Below are 15,000 nucleotides of genomic sequence, written 5' to 3'. Positions count from 1 at the left end.
ATCGGGCATTGTAATTGGGCATCGTAATTGGGCATCGTAATTGGGCATTGTAATTGGGCATCGTAATTGGCCATTTATTTTTTCCATTTAATGGTCTGTAAAAAAATGATTTCTGAACATTGAGTTTCCATAATTGAATATAAAAAGAGGATGACAATTATAGAATAATTTTATGAGTCTAAAGGTTTTCACATCATGCATTGAACGTATATAATATTTTATAAAGCAAATATCATAGCATAAATATTGAAATAGAGGGAAAATGCAGGTTATATTAGGTGTTAAGAGGTGTAGTGGAATGTCCTGGAGCCAGATTCACGAAGCAGTTACGCAAGTACTTACGAACGTGTACATCTTTCCTCAGTCTTTGACGGCTTTGGTTACATTTATTAAACAGTTTGCAAGCATATAAACTTACCAATTAACTGTTGTTACCGTTATAAACAGCCTCCTGTTGTTTCGGAGCTCATTAACTGTTTAATAATTGTAAACAAAGCCGCCAAGGATTGATAAAAGATGTACAGGTTCGTAAGTGTTTGCGTAACTGCTTCGTGAATCTGACCCCTGGTTTGGGTTGTGGATGGTGGGATGAGCTGCCAGCTATCATTAGTCAGATAACAGCTATGTTCAATTCCGCGATTATGTGTTCAGCATTACTCTTCAAATAAGAGGATAGATTTAACAAATCTATCCTCATATAAGGTTAAATCTATCCTCATATAAGGTTAAATCTATCCTCATATAAGAGGATAGATTTAACAAATCTATCCTCCACAAATCATTGTGGAGGTGGGATCCCTCGATTGTTTCAAGCGCGGGTTGGACATGTATATGAGTGGGATTGGGTGGTTATAAGTAGAGCTGCCTCGTATGGGCCAATAGGCCTTCTGCAGTTACCTTTGTTCTTATGTTCTTATCCTCATATAAGGCTAAATCTATCCTCATATAAGGCTAAATCTATCCTCATATAAGGCTAAATCTATCCTCATATAAGGCTAAATCTATCCTCATATAAGGCTAAATCTATCCTCATATAAGGCTAAATCTATCCTCATATAAGGCTAAATCTATCCTCATATAAGGCTAAATGTATCCTCATATAAGAGGATAGATTTAACAAATCTATCCTCATATAAGAGGATAGATTTAACAAATCTATCCTCATATAAGGCTAAATCTATCCTCATATAAGGCTAAATCTATCCTCATATAAGGCTAAATCTATCCTCATATAAAAGGATAGATTTAACATATTGTTTAACAAACAGTGTTACGAACACAACCCAAAGACTGCTATGTTGTTATTGACCACTTAATTTTACCCTTTACCGATTAGTCATTAAATCCTCGTTAACCGCTTGATCATTTAATCGACTCAAATCATGCGCACATTAGATACGGTTGAGCTAACTCTCTACTAATTATCATTAAGATAATGTATCATGTGCGTAAAGCCCTATGTCAGCGTGATTATATGATACTTGGAAGGGATACGTGACAGACTAAGAGCTGAAGAAGGGAAAGTAATTGTAAGGAGAACGTGTTAAGCCCGTATGACTATATAGAATTTGGAAGGGATGTAAGACCAAGGAGCTTGGATAGGAGAAAGGAAGGAAATTGTGCCCGGTCACTAGGATCACTGGGGGATCGAACACCGCCCAGCAAGAAGCGAGGCCGGCGCTGAACCGATCAATACAAGTTGTTGGAACAATTTTGTTCTGGGTAGTTAATGTTTCATGAAAGCTTATTCCTCCAAAGTATATAAAACAGGTGTTATTCCTCTCGATTCCAAATTCCTCTTTGCTTCGAGCTTTGCCTCAGGCAGCTTAGGGTAGACGTCTTAAAGACTCGTGAAGGCTGACAACTTCTTATCTAGAGTTGTGACAGTGTTTCCTAAGTCACCAGCCTCCAGGTATCTTCAAGATGTCTTCCCTTACCTTCTTAAGTAAAGGTCACAGCAAAATGGAATCTTTTTACATTGGAGGCATAAACAGTCAGAAAATAATAATACCTTTGCACACAAAGTTTAATACAAAATTGTTACAGTGTTATGTATCTAAGAGTGATGTCACGTGTGTCAGGCAGAAAGTATATATATATATATATATATATATATGCGCAACAATGATCACAAAAACACTGATCCAAGTATGCAGAATAACCACATGTGAAAAATAGAAATTTTTCACATGTGGTTATTCTCCATATATATATATATATATATATATATATATATATATATATATATATATATATATATATATATATATATATATATATATATATAAGAATATTGAATAACATTCAACACATAGACACATTCATAGTCCAGTGTTGATCTTCATTTGATTTTGATTCTGTACAATTTCCATATTAATTCTTATCAAATAGGCCGATAAGATTCTTCATAACAGTCCACTCAAAACTATTCTTTCCACGAATCAGTCTCCATACTAAAAAAAAAAGATAAACATTTTATATTTTACACAAAACTGCTCTGGCCTGCAAAGTTTCATGAATAAATTTAAATCTTTGCCGGACTAAACATTTAGATTTCAAACCATCGCAGAAAGAAAACTGAAACCAAAAATTTAATAATTAAAGATGAAAAGGAATATTAATTCTTACAAATAAAGAGTAAATTTTTTTTTTTACAAATATTTCGACATTGCCCTGAAATTATATATATATATATATATATATATATATATATATATATATATATATATATATATATATATATATATATATATATATATATATATATATATTAGTATATTGGTAGCAGTCTTTCTTGTAAACATATGTTGTTGAATATGACCGAAAGGGTAAGATTAATGATTCTAACACGAAACTTCTCAATATTTCTTACGTTTTTTTTTCACTGTCGGGGGTAATTGAAATATTAACTCTCCAAAGTTAATTTTCTCATTTTTTATTGATGGTCTGATGCCTAAAAGCATTTCGCAAGGACTTCTCACATTTTCAAAGACAGGTTTAAAAGGTGTGAAGGATTGAAGAAATTGTTTATGTAATAATCTAAGATGAGGTCTGATAAAGACCTTTTGTGCCCTCTGTAATGCTTTTGCGCTACCGCTCACAGGATGAGTATGGGGTGCACAATAAACTAGCCACCTTCGGCGGCAACAATCAATCATGCTTATATTCGTTGGTGATATGACAAAAGGTGATGGTAATATGACAAAAATGTTTTTGGGTGAGATGATACAAATCAATGGGTATAAATGGCATATGAGAACATAAGAATGAAAGTAAATACAGAAAGCCTATTGGCCCATAATTTCTCTTGCTGCTTCTATATTGGTTCGAGGTCTTGAAGTGGGTAGAATATAATTGTGCATTAATTGACTGTTGATTGCTGGTGTTGACTTTTTGATGTGTAGGGCCTTGCTGATGTCGAGTCTCCTGCTATTGCTGTATCTATCGATGATTTCTGTGTTACTTCTTAAGATTTCTCTGGTGATGATCTGGTTGTCAGAGGAGATTATATGTTCCTTGATGGAGCCCTGTTGTTTGTGCGTTGTTAATCGCCTAGAGACGTTGTTGTCTTGCCTATATACTGGGATCTTTGGGGCTGACAGTCCCCAAGTGGGCATGTGAAGGCATAGACGACGTTGGTGTCTTTCAATGCTTTCTGTTTGGTGTCTGGAGAGTTTTTCATGAGTAGGTAGGGGGGAACCGGTCGGCAGAGCGGACAGCACGCTGGATTTGTGATCCTGTGGTTCTGGGTTCGATCCCAGGCGCCGGCGAGAAACAATGGGCAGAGTTTCTTTCACCCTATGCCCCTGTTACCTAGCAGTGAAATAGGTACCTGGGTGTTAGTCAGCTGTCACGGGCTGCTTCCTGGGGGTGGTGGCCTGGTCGAGGACCGGGCCGCGGGGACACTAAAAAGCCCCGAAATCATCTCAAGATAACCTCAAGATAACCTCAAGTAGGTTGGCCGTTTTCTTGTTTTTGTAGTAAATTGTCAATTGTATCTTCTGATTTTTGTCTGTAGGGATAACGTTCCTCTTAATAATATCTTTCAGGAGACTTTCCTCCATTTTATGAGCCGTTGAAAATAAGTTCCTGTAAAACAGTCTAATAGGGGGTACAAGTGTTGTGTTAGTTGACTCTTCAGAGGTTGCATGGCGTTTCACCTTTCTTTTTATGACGTCTTCAACATAAGCATTAGAGAAGTCATTGTTGACTAGGACCTGCCTTACCTTATAGAGTTCTTCATCGACTTGCTTCCAACCAGAGCTGTGACTCAGAGCTTAGTCGACGTAAGCGTTGACAACACTCCTCTTGTACCTGTCTGAGCAGTCACTATTGGCATTAAGGCACAGTCTTATGTTTGTTTCCTTAGTGTAGACTGCAGTATGGAAGCCACCATTCCTTTCCATGACTGTTACATCTAGAAAGGGCAGCTTCCCAACCTTCTCCATCTCGTAAGTGAAACTTAACACCGAATTTTGCTTGAATGCCTCCTTCAGCTGCTGCAGACGTCTGACATCAGGTACCTGTATAAAAATGTCAACATACCTGCAGTATATGACGGGATTCAAGCCCATGTCAACTAAGACCCTCAGCTCGATGGTACCCATGTAGAAGTTCGCAAACAGGACACCTAGGGGAGAACCCATGGCGACCCCTTCTACTTGCTTATACATGTGTCAATCTGGACTCGAGAAGGGTGCCTCTTTAGTGCAGGTTTGGAGTAACTTTCTTGGAGTAACTTTCAGTTACTTTCTTGGAGTAACGAGAATACCAGAGAGCATACCAGTATGCTCTCTGGTATTTTCGTGTTAGAATCATTAATCTTACCCTTTCGATCATATTCAACAACATATATGTATATATAATATATATATATATATAATATAGAATATATATATATATATTCTATATATATTCTGCTTGTCTCAATGTCTGAGGGTGGCAGCCAGAGGCTTTGGTCTAGCCTCACCCAACTTTGCAGGGGTAATGGTCTGGTGTTCGGGACAGACATTGGCTGGTTGAGGGTCGTCTGAATTCAAGAGGGACAGCATGTCTCCGTCATATGCTGACGCCCATGACTGATTTAGGCACTGGTTTATCGGCACTGGTATCGGCACCTTCCTCCTCAGACTATTTTCCTTTCATTGAATATTTTGCCTCAGCAGCTAGGCACTTTTAACACTGAATTTGTGCCATTGAGAATAAGAAGGTAGCTACTCTAGATGTCTTCCAAATTAAGAAATTCCAGGCCTTGGATTCACGAAGCAGTTACGCAAGCACTTACGAACCTGGGGGCCAGATTCACGAAGCAGTTACGCAAGCACTTACGAACGTGTACATCTTTCCTCAATCTTTGACGGCTTTGGTTACATTTATTAAACAGTTTACAAGCATGAAAACTTGCCAATCAACTGTTGTTATTGTTATAAACAGCCTCCTGGTGCTTTGGAGCTCATTAACTGTTTAATAATTGTAAACAAAGCCGCCAAAGATTGAGAAAAGATGGACGTAAGTGCTTGCGTAACTGCTTCGTGAATCTGGCTCCAGGTTCGTAAGTGCTTGCGTAACTGCTTCGTGAATCCGGGTCCTGGGCTCTCAAAGTCATAAGATTACTGAAAGATAAACTATCATGTTATAATATCAAAGTCTACCTTCTAGTGATATCATCGCCATGACTGCCCTGATATCGCCATGACTGCCCTGATATCATCAACATGACTGCCTTGATATCATCGCCATGACTGCCCTGATATCATCGCCATGACTGCCCTGATATCATCGACATGACTGCCCTAATATCATCGACATGACTGCCCCTGATATCATCGACATGACTGCCCCTGATATCATCGATATGACTGCCCTGATATCATCGATATGACTGCCCCTGATATCATCGACATGACTGCCCCTGATATCATCGATATGACTGCCCTGATATCATCAAAATGACTGCCCTGATATCATCAACATGACTGCCCTGATATCATCGATATGACTGTCCTGATATCATCGCCATGACTGCCCTGATATCATCGACATGACTGCCCTGATATCATCAACATGACTGCCCTGATATCATCGCCATGACTGCCCCTGATATCATCGATATGACTGCCCTGATATCATCGATATGACTGCCCCTGATATCATCGACATGACTGCCCTGATATCGACATGACTGCCCTGATATCATCAACATGACTGCCCTGATATCATCGACATGACTGCCCTGATATCATCGACATGACTGCCCTGATATCGACATGACTGCCCTGATATCATCAACATGACTGCCCTGATATCATCGACATGACTGCCCTGATATCATCGACATGACTGCCCTGATATCGACATGACTGCCCTGATATCATCAACATGACTGCCCTGATATCATCAACATGACTGCCCTGATATCATCGATATGACTGCCCTGATATCATCGACATGACTGTCAGTTCCATCATGAACAATTCGACATGTTGTTAAGAGTTCCTCTATGTGCTAAGCATGCTAATTCATCCATGGACTCCAGTGAAGCATATTATAGGGATATTATAGGGAGCCGGTCGGCCGAGCGGACAGCACGCTGGACTTGTGATCCTGTGGTCCTGGGTTCGATCCCAGGCGCCGGCGAGAAACAATGGGCAGAGTTTCTTTCACCCCTATGCCCCCTGTTACCTAGCAGTAAAATAGGTACCTGGGTGTTAGTCAGCTGTCACGGGCTGCTTCCTGGGGGTGGAGGCCTGGTCGAGGACCGGGCCGCGGGGAGGTTATCTTGAGGTTATCTTGAGATGATTTCGGGGCTTTTTAGTGTCCCCGCGGCCCGGTCCTCGACCAGGCCTCCACCCCCAGGAAGCAGCCCGTGACAGCTGACTAACACCCAGGTACCTATTTTTACTGCTAGGTAACAGGGGCATAGGGTGAAAGAAACTCTGCCCATTGTTTCTCGCCAGTGCCTGGGATCGAACCCAGGACCACAGGATCACAAGTCCAGCGTGCTGTCCGCTCGGCCGACCGGTTCCCCAACACTAAACACTAAAGCCCCGAAATCATCTCAAGATAGCCTCAAGATCTCAAGATAGGAAGCAGGAATATGCATCAGAATCATCCCATCTGCTGTGAAATTGGGTCATTAGCTTGATAACTTCCTAACCATCACTCCAGACTGTATCGATTTGTTTAATATTGACAACAGACTTATGTTATTGAATCTGTAATGTAGTTTCTTTTAGCAAAGAATTATTAGCCTGGTTGGTGGTGGATTTCCAACAGCCTGGTTGATCAGTCCGGCAACCAGGAGGCCTGGTCGACGACCGGGCCGCGGGGACGCTAAGCCCCGGAAGCACCTCAAGGTAACCTCAAGGTAGCAATGGAAAGAAATGACTCCTTTTTTTTCCTAGACACGAGTATTGAATGACAGGTTTACTGTGAATATCAAAGTGTAAAGGATATCTGATGCAAGTATCATCGTACACAAGTCGATTTATTAAGGTATTTTGAAACCTAACCTTACCTAACCTAACCTAACCTTACCTAACCTAACCTAACCTTACCTAACCTAACCTAACCTTACCTAACCTAACCTTACCTAACCTAACCTAACCTAACCTAACCTAACCTTACCTAACCTAACCTTACCTAACCTAACCTAACCTAACCTAACCTTACCTAACCTAATATTGGACTAACCTAACCTAACCTAACCTAACCTAACCTAACCTTACCTAACCTAACCTAACCTAACCTTACCTAACCTAACCTAATATTGGACTAACCTAACCTAACCTAACCTAACCTTACCTAACCTAATATTGGACTAACCTAACCTAACCTAACCTTACCTAACCTAACCTAATATTGGACTAACCTAACCTAACCTAACCTTACCTAACCTAATATTGGACTAACCTAACCTAACCTAACCTAACCTAACCTAACCTTACCTAACCTAACCTAACCTAACTTAACCCAAACCATCTTATGTCAACCGAGCCTAACAGCGTTACCTACGGCATTACATCCTAAGCTAACGATATATATATATATATATATATATATATATATATATATATATATATATATATATATATATATATATATATATATATATATATATATATATATATAGTGATTGGAACCTTTAGTACATATTTACATATGTATAGTACTGTTTACATATAGTTCACTTATATACAGTTTACATATAGTACAAGTTACATATAGTACACAGTTTGGTACATATAGTCAACAGTTTCTTGAGGATTAGTGTGGAAACTTCCCAAGACTCTCCTTGATGACTGTGCTGGGCTTGGCAATAAGTCAACACAGTATGAAGTTCTTGAAGGAAAACTTTACACATCTCGTAATGGCCGCCCAGGTTCCTTGGAATTCTAAACACAAGTTGGGACCCGTTCACAGCTGCTGCAATCTATCGGTCATGAAAAAACGTGACAGAATGTGAAATGACAAGAATTCCATAGATATGGGATATCAAATATATATCTGCTATAGAAGCCGCGAACCACAGGCCACCAGAGAGGGAGTCCGGAGTCACTGCGCTACTGAACACCCACAATAAGATGGTGGGTATGTGGGCCTGCGGGCCGCTCCAAGCAACAGCCTGGTGGACCAAACTCTCACAAGTCAAGCCTGGCCTCGGGCCGGGCTTGGGGAGTAGAAGAACTCCCAGAACCCCATCAACCAGGTATATGTGGGCCTGCGGGCCGCTCCAAGCAACAGCCTGGTGGACCAAACTCTCTCAAGTCAAGCCTGGCCTCGGGCCGGGCTTGGGCAGTAGAAGAGCTCCCAGAACCCCATCAACCAGGTAACCAGATGGGAGCTTGAAGATACGTAACTATGCAGGCGATAACGTGGCTGAAGTATGTTGACCAGACCACACACTAGAAGGTGAAGGGACGACGACGTTTCCGTCCGTCCTGGACCATTCTCAAGTCGATTGTGAGAATGGTCCAGGACGGACCGAAACGTCGTCGTCCCTTCACCTTCTAGTGTGTGGTCTATCTTGAGGTTATCTTGAGATGATTTCGGGGCTTTTTAGTGTCCCCGCGGCCCGGTCCTCGACCAGGCCTCCACCCCCAGGAAGCAGCCCGTGACAGCTGACTAACTCCCAGGTACCTATTTACTGCTAGGTAACAGGGGCATTCAGGGTGAAAGAAACTTTGCCCATTTGTTTCTGCCTCGTGCGGGAATCGAACCCGCGCCACAGAATTACGAGTCCTGCGCGCTATCCACCAGGCTACGAGGCCTCCCCCGGTCTGGTCAACATACGCAACTTGTATCCATTGGAGACTTCTAGCCTCCCTTTTTAGGGAGCCGGTCGGCCGAGCGGACAGCACGCTGGACTTGTGGTCGTGTGATCCTGGGTTCGATCCCAGGTGCCGGCGAGAAACAATGGGCAGAGTTTCTTTTACCCTATGCCCCTGTTACCTAGCAGTAAAATAGGTACCTGGTTGTTAGTCAGCTGTCACGGGCTGCTTCCTGGGGGTGGAGGCCTGGTCGAGGACCGGGCCGCGGGGACACTAAAAAGCCCCGAAATCATCTCAAGATAACCTCAAGATAAGATCAGCTACAGTTTCTTGTATTCTGGCTACATAGTCTCCTTTATACCTGTGTGCTCAGGTCGAGTCCCATGTTAAGCCCCTGGTGTTTATACATCTTGAGGTACGGTCTCCTACGCTCCCTTGCTATCCTCTTCTTTTTCCTATTTCTATCTCCTTCGGTGGTTATAATAGGAGCTGCCTCGTATGGGCCAATAGGCCTGCTGCAGTTCTCATTACTACTATTCCTTACACCTGACTTTCCTCTTCAGCTCTCTCTTGCCTATTTAATGCCTGTCCCTACCTGTCCTCATCACAATCGACTTGAGAATGGTCCAGGACGGACCGAAACGTCGTCGTCCCTTCAATTTCTAGTGTGTGGTCTGGTCAACACATCTTGAGGTATTCTCAAGTCGATTGTGGATCGACTTGAGTGTCCCCGCGGCCCGGTCCTCGACCAGGCCTCCACCCCCACGAAGCAGCCCGTGACAGCTGACTAACAACCAGGTACCTATTTTACTGCTAGGTAACAGGGGCATAGGGTAAAAGAAACTCTGCCCATTGTTTCTCGCCGGCGCCTGGGATCGAACCCAGGACCACAGGATCACAAGTCTAGCGTGCTGTCCGCTCGGCCGACCGACTCCCCTAAAGTAAGTAAAGTTGAGTAAAGTAAAGTTGAGTAAAGTAAAGTGAGTAAAGTTGGTTTTACATTCTGCTTACATCGTCTTTATTGCATCTGTATTACTGTTTACACTTTGCTCAGCCACTTGGACTGGTCGGTACAGCCTCACTTCTAGCATGTCAGCGTTCGATCCCCGATGGTCCAAGTGATGGGTCGTCGTTCCTCCACTTCGTCCCCCATATCCCGGCTGCTATCCTATCCTCATATCCCTGCTCCTATCCTGTCCGTGTATCCCTTCCGTGTGCTGACCAGTCACACTGGCCTAACCCTTTCCACATCACAAATTGCCTTCCCTTCCCCGTCCAGTTCCGGGCCTCTGTGAGAGTCCTTTGCTAACACACTTTGTTAATTTGTAACTAGCCGAGTCGCGCACGCTTCTGTGAGCTTCCTGCTGACACCACCAGGGTCTGATGACTCCTGATGACTGCTGACGACTCCTGACGGCTGCTGTTGACTTCTGACGACTGTTGACGACTTCTGACGACTGCTGACGACTGCAGACGACTTCAGACGACTGCTTACGACTCCTGACGACTGCTGATGACTGCTGACGACTCCTGACGGCTGCTGATGACAGCTGACGCCTTCTGACGACTGCTGACGGCTCCTGACGATTGTTGATGACTGCTGACGACTACTAACGACTGCTGATGACTTCTGGCGACTGCTGACGACTCCTGGCGACTGCTGACGACTACTAACGACTGCTGACGACTCCTGGCGACTGCTGACGACTCCTGGCGACTGCTGACGACTCCTGGCGACTGCTGACGACTACTGACGACTCCTGACGACTGCTGACAACTACTGACAACTACTGACGACTCCTGACGACTGCTGACGACTCCTGACGCCTGCTGACGACTCCTGATGACTGCTGATTAGTTGACTAAGAGTAAGCCACCCTAGAGGTTGCACGGGCATGAATAGCCCGTAAACACGACTGCTGACGCCGTTTAGTGTAATCCCAGTGGGCAAAATGTGTGAGAGTAACGTTTAATTAACTTACCAACAACGTTTGCTCAACGTTTATTTAACGTTGGATCAACGTTTTTAAGGGACCATCATCACTAGACCAGTCATCACTAGAACACCTCCCGATGTTTAAAACAAAAACAAAACCCATTCAGTTGGCAAGACTGACGTTGCTTCGACGTTGCTTCGACGTTGCTTCGACGTTGCCCTTGGGTATTATACCCTATATATATATATATATATATATATATATATATATATATATATATATATATATATATATATATATATATATATGAAGTGAGGTTGCTGACCTGGAAGCATTTCTTGATCTTGAGGTTATCTTGAGATGATTTCGGGGCTTTAGTGTCCCCGCGGCCCGGTCCTCGACCAGGCCTCCACCCCCAGGAAGCAGCCCGTGACAGCTGACTAACACCCAGGTACCTAATTTACTGCTAGGTAACAGGGGGCATAGGGTGAAAGAAACTCTGTCCATTGCTTCTCGCCGGCGCCTGGGATCGAACCCGGAACCACAGGATCACAAGTCCAGTGTGCTGTCCGCTAGGCCGACCGGCTCCCTGGTCGGCCGGCCCGGTCTGCCGATATCTTGACATGTCCTGGCAAGAAATTTGACCAGTTGACCAGACAACGTCCTGGTTGATAGCATTGACACTACCTTACCTTGAGGTGCTTCCGGGGCTTAGCGTCCCCGCGGCCCGGTCGTCGACCAGGCCTCCTAGCCTGGTCCTAGCCCGGCCACTAGGATAATATTGTTATAAACAACCTCGTATAGTGCTTTGGGGGGCTCATAAACGCTTTAATAATTGTAAATAATGCCACCATGATGGAGGAAAGATGTACAGGTTTCGTAGGGAGTTACTGAAATTGTTGATAAATCCTGGTCCAGTTCAAATATTATCGAGAAAATAACTCCAGAAGAAAGAGGGGGTTTCAGGGAGTTGGAGTGAGGTGGATTAGGGGGGATTAACAGAGGATTAGGGGGATTAAAGGATTAGGGGGGATTAACAGAGTGGAAATAGTTGAGTGTCTCGTGGTTGAGTGGACCGCGCTTGGGAGTCGTAGTCCAAATGGCTCGGGTTCGATTCCTGGCGGAGATGGAAATATATGGGCCGAGTTTCTTTCACCCTGATGAACTGTTCTCGTAGCAGTAAATAGGTACCTGGGAGCTAGACAGCTGATACAGGCTGTTTCCTGGGGATGTAGTAGGTATAATTGAGGAGATTGGTTAAAAAGGCGGGGTCCAAGAGCTAATAGCTCGATTCTGCAGACACAAATAGTAAATGCAAATAATAAACACACACACACACACACACACACACACACACACACAGTACACGTTTAAATGTAGATATGACAGAGCCCAGTGGGCTCAGGAATCTGTACACCAGTTGATTGACAGTTGAGAGGCGAGACCAAAGAGCCAGAGCTCAACCCCCGCAAGCACAAATAGGTGAGCACACACACACACACACACACACACACACACACACACACACACACACACACACACACACGCACACATGCACACATTGTTCAGGCACTGGGTTGTATAGCCTGAAGCTCAGCATGGTTTCAGTGAGTCTGATCAAAAAATGTTGTGAACAGGTATTGAACCAGTGATATGTGTTCTTGTTCGCCTGGCGGACCCCCCCCCCCCCCTCCGCCGCCGACAGCCCTGCGGTGCTAAGGTGACCCCTAAGGTACAAGCACACAAGGGCCAAGTTTCATTAACACTAGTTGTGTTTGTGCATCTCTGACGAGGTGATTGGGGGGAGTGCCAGTGCTCGCTTCCTATGCTGTTATGATGCCAGTCACATTGGTTGGGAATACGACAAAGCCGCATCAATTATGTCGCTCGGAGTAGGGCGCTCAAGCCGCTGTTCTAGTGCGAGAAAGTGCATAACAAGCCGAGCTGTTCTGCTATGATTTGAGAGCGCGGGGGGGCAGTAGTCTTCCTGCAACTGCTACTATCGGCGTTAGCACCGCTCATCTAGATGTCCATCTCGCCTCTATGTGTCATTACCACACAGGTGAACATCCCAGTATATGTGTGTGCCGGTTACACACATATGTGCCGAGTGTGTCTACACGTCTCACCTCAAGTTGATACGTGAGCAACGCAATAGTCTGCCTTTAACGTTACAAGACTTCTCGGAGTGCCTGATTGCGTGGCGGCGCAGTCAACAGTTGGCGGGATAAGATTGTCTCAGTGGAGATGCCAGCGAGAGGCTGCCACGAACGGAGATGAATCTCAGCCTGCCGATGGATGCTAAAGGGCAGTAAGACGCGTGTCTCAGATGATCATCATGCTTTAGACTTAAGTCAAGGGCCGACATGGACAAGGGGGAGCCGGTCGGCCGAGCGGACAGCACGCTGGATTTGTGATCCTGTGGTCCTGGGTTCGATCCCAGGCGCCGGCGAGAAATAATGGGCAGAATTTCTTTCACCCTATGCCCCTGTTACCTAGCAGTAAAATAGGTACCTGGGAGTTAGTCAGCTGTCACGGGCTGCTTCATGGGGGTGGAGGCCTGGTCGAGGACCGGGCCGCGGGGACACTAAAGCCCCGAAATCATCTCAAGATAATCTCAAGGCCCTTGACTTAAGGTCTTTGCCACAATGGGAGAGTCTTCGCTTTAAACAAGCGACGGTTAGAAAGGCAGGACCAAGAGCCCTGCAAGCACAAATAGGTGAGCATTCACACACACACTCACATGATCACCACTTACAAAATACTAACAGGAATAGACTAGATTGACAAAGAGGAATGCCTGAGACTATCAATTTCACGAACAAGAGGACACAGATTCAACCTAAGAAAACAGAGGTGCCGAAGTACAATTTCTAATATTTATTAGAAATTGTACCTTTGCAGAGTGGTAGATGGAACAAACTAAGTGAGAAGGTGGTGGAGGCCAAGACCGTCAGTAGTTTCAAAGCGTTATATGACAAAGAGTACTGGGAAGACGGGACACCACGAGCGTAGCTCTCATCCTGTAACTACACTTAGGTAATCACACACTGTGTGCTGCATATGCTAGATTGGCCAACATAACAATTGCCTTTAAAAACTTGTGTAAGGAATCGTTCAGGACCTTGTCAGACTTATGTCAGACCAATCCTGGAGTATGCAGCTCCAGTCTGGAGTCTATACCTAGTTAAACACAAGACAAAGTTAGAGAAAATTTAGAGGTATGCCACCAGACTAGTCCCAGAACTAAGAGGTATGAGTTACGTGGAAAGGCCAAAAAGAAAGGAGCTCCGTGATATTATCTAAACCTCACGTCCTTGGAAGACAGAAGAGTAAGGGGAGACATGATAACCACCTACAAAATTCTCAGGGGGAATTGACAGAGTGGTCAAAGACAAACTATTTAACACGAGTGGAACACGAACAAGGGGACACAGGTGTAAACTTAGTACCCATTCACACATTCTCCATGACCTGCTCCACAGACACACACATCCTCCATGTCCTGCCTCCACACACACACACTCCATGTCCTGCCTCCACACACACACACACACTCTCCATGTCCTGCCTCCACACACACACACTCTCCATGTCCTGCCTCCACACACACACACTCTCCATGTCCTGCCTCCACACACACACACTCCATGTCCTGCCTCCACACACACACACACTCCATGTCCTGCCTCCACACACACACACTCCATGTCCTGCCTCCACACACACACACCCTCCATGTCCTGCCTCCACACACACACACTCCATGTCTTGCCTCCACACACACACACTCT

The 15,000-nt window shown here is 44.4% G+C and overlaps 1 protein-coding gene across 1 annotated transcript in view; it reads right to left on the bottom strand.

The window, feature by feature from the left end:
* LOC123753454 (uncharacterized) overlaps nucleotides 1-15,000 on the bottom strand; it is a 51,887-nt gene that overhangs the window by 25,246 nt on the left and 11,641 nt on the right. The window contains exon 2 of the mRNA XM_069316682.1: nucleotides 10,765-11,116. Coding sequence (XP_069172783.1) covers nucleotides 10,765-11,116 — 352 coding nt within the window. The remainder of the gene's footprint in view (nucleotides 1-10,764; nucleotides 11,117-15,000) is intronic.

Source organism: Procambarus clarkii, chromosome 84, assembly GCF_040958095.1.
Source record: "Procambarus clarkii isolate CNS0578487 chromosome 84, FALCON_Pclarkii_2.0, whole genome shotgun sequence".
NCBI lineage: Eukaryota > Metazoa > Arthropoda > Malacostraca > Decapoda > Cambaridae > Procambarus > Procambarus clarkii.
The sequence above is the reverse complement of the archived record's forward strand: the minus strand, read 5'-3'. Positions and strand labels throughout refer to the sequence as shown.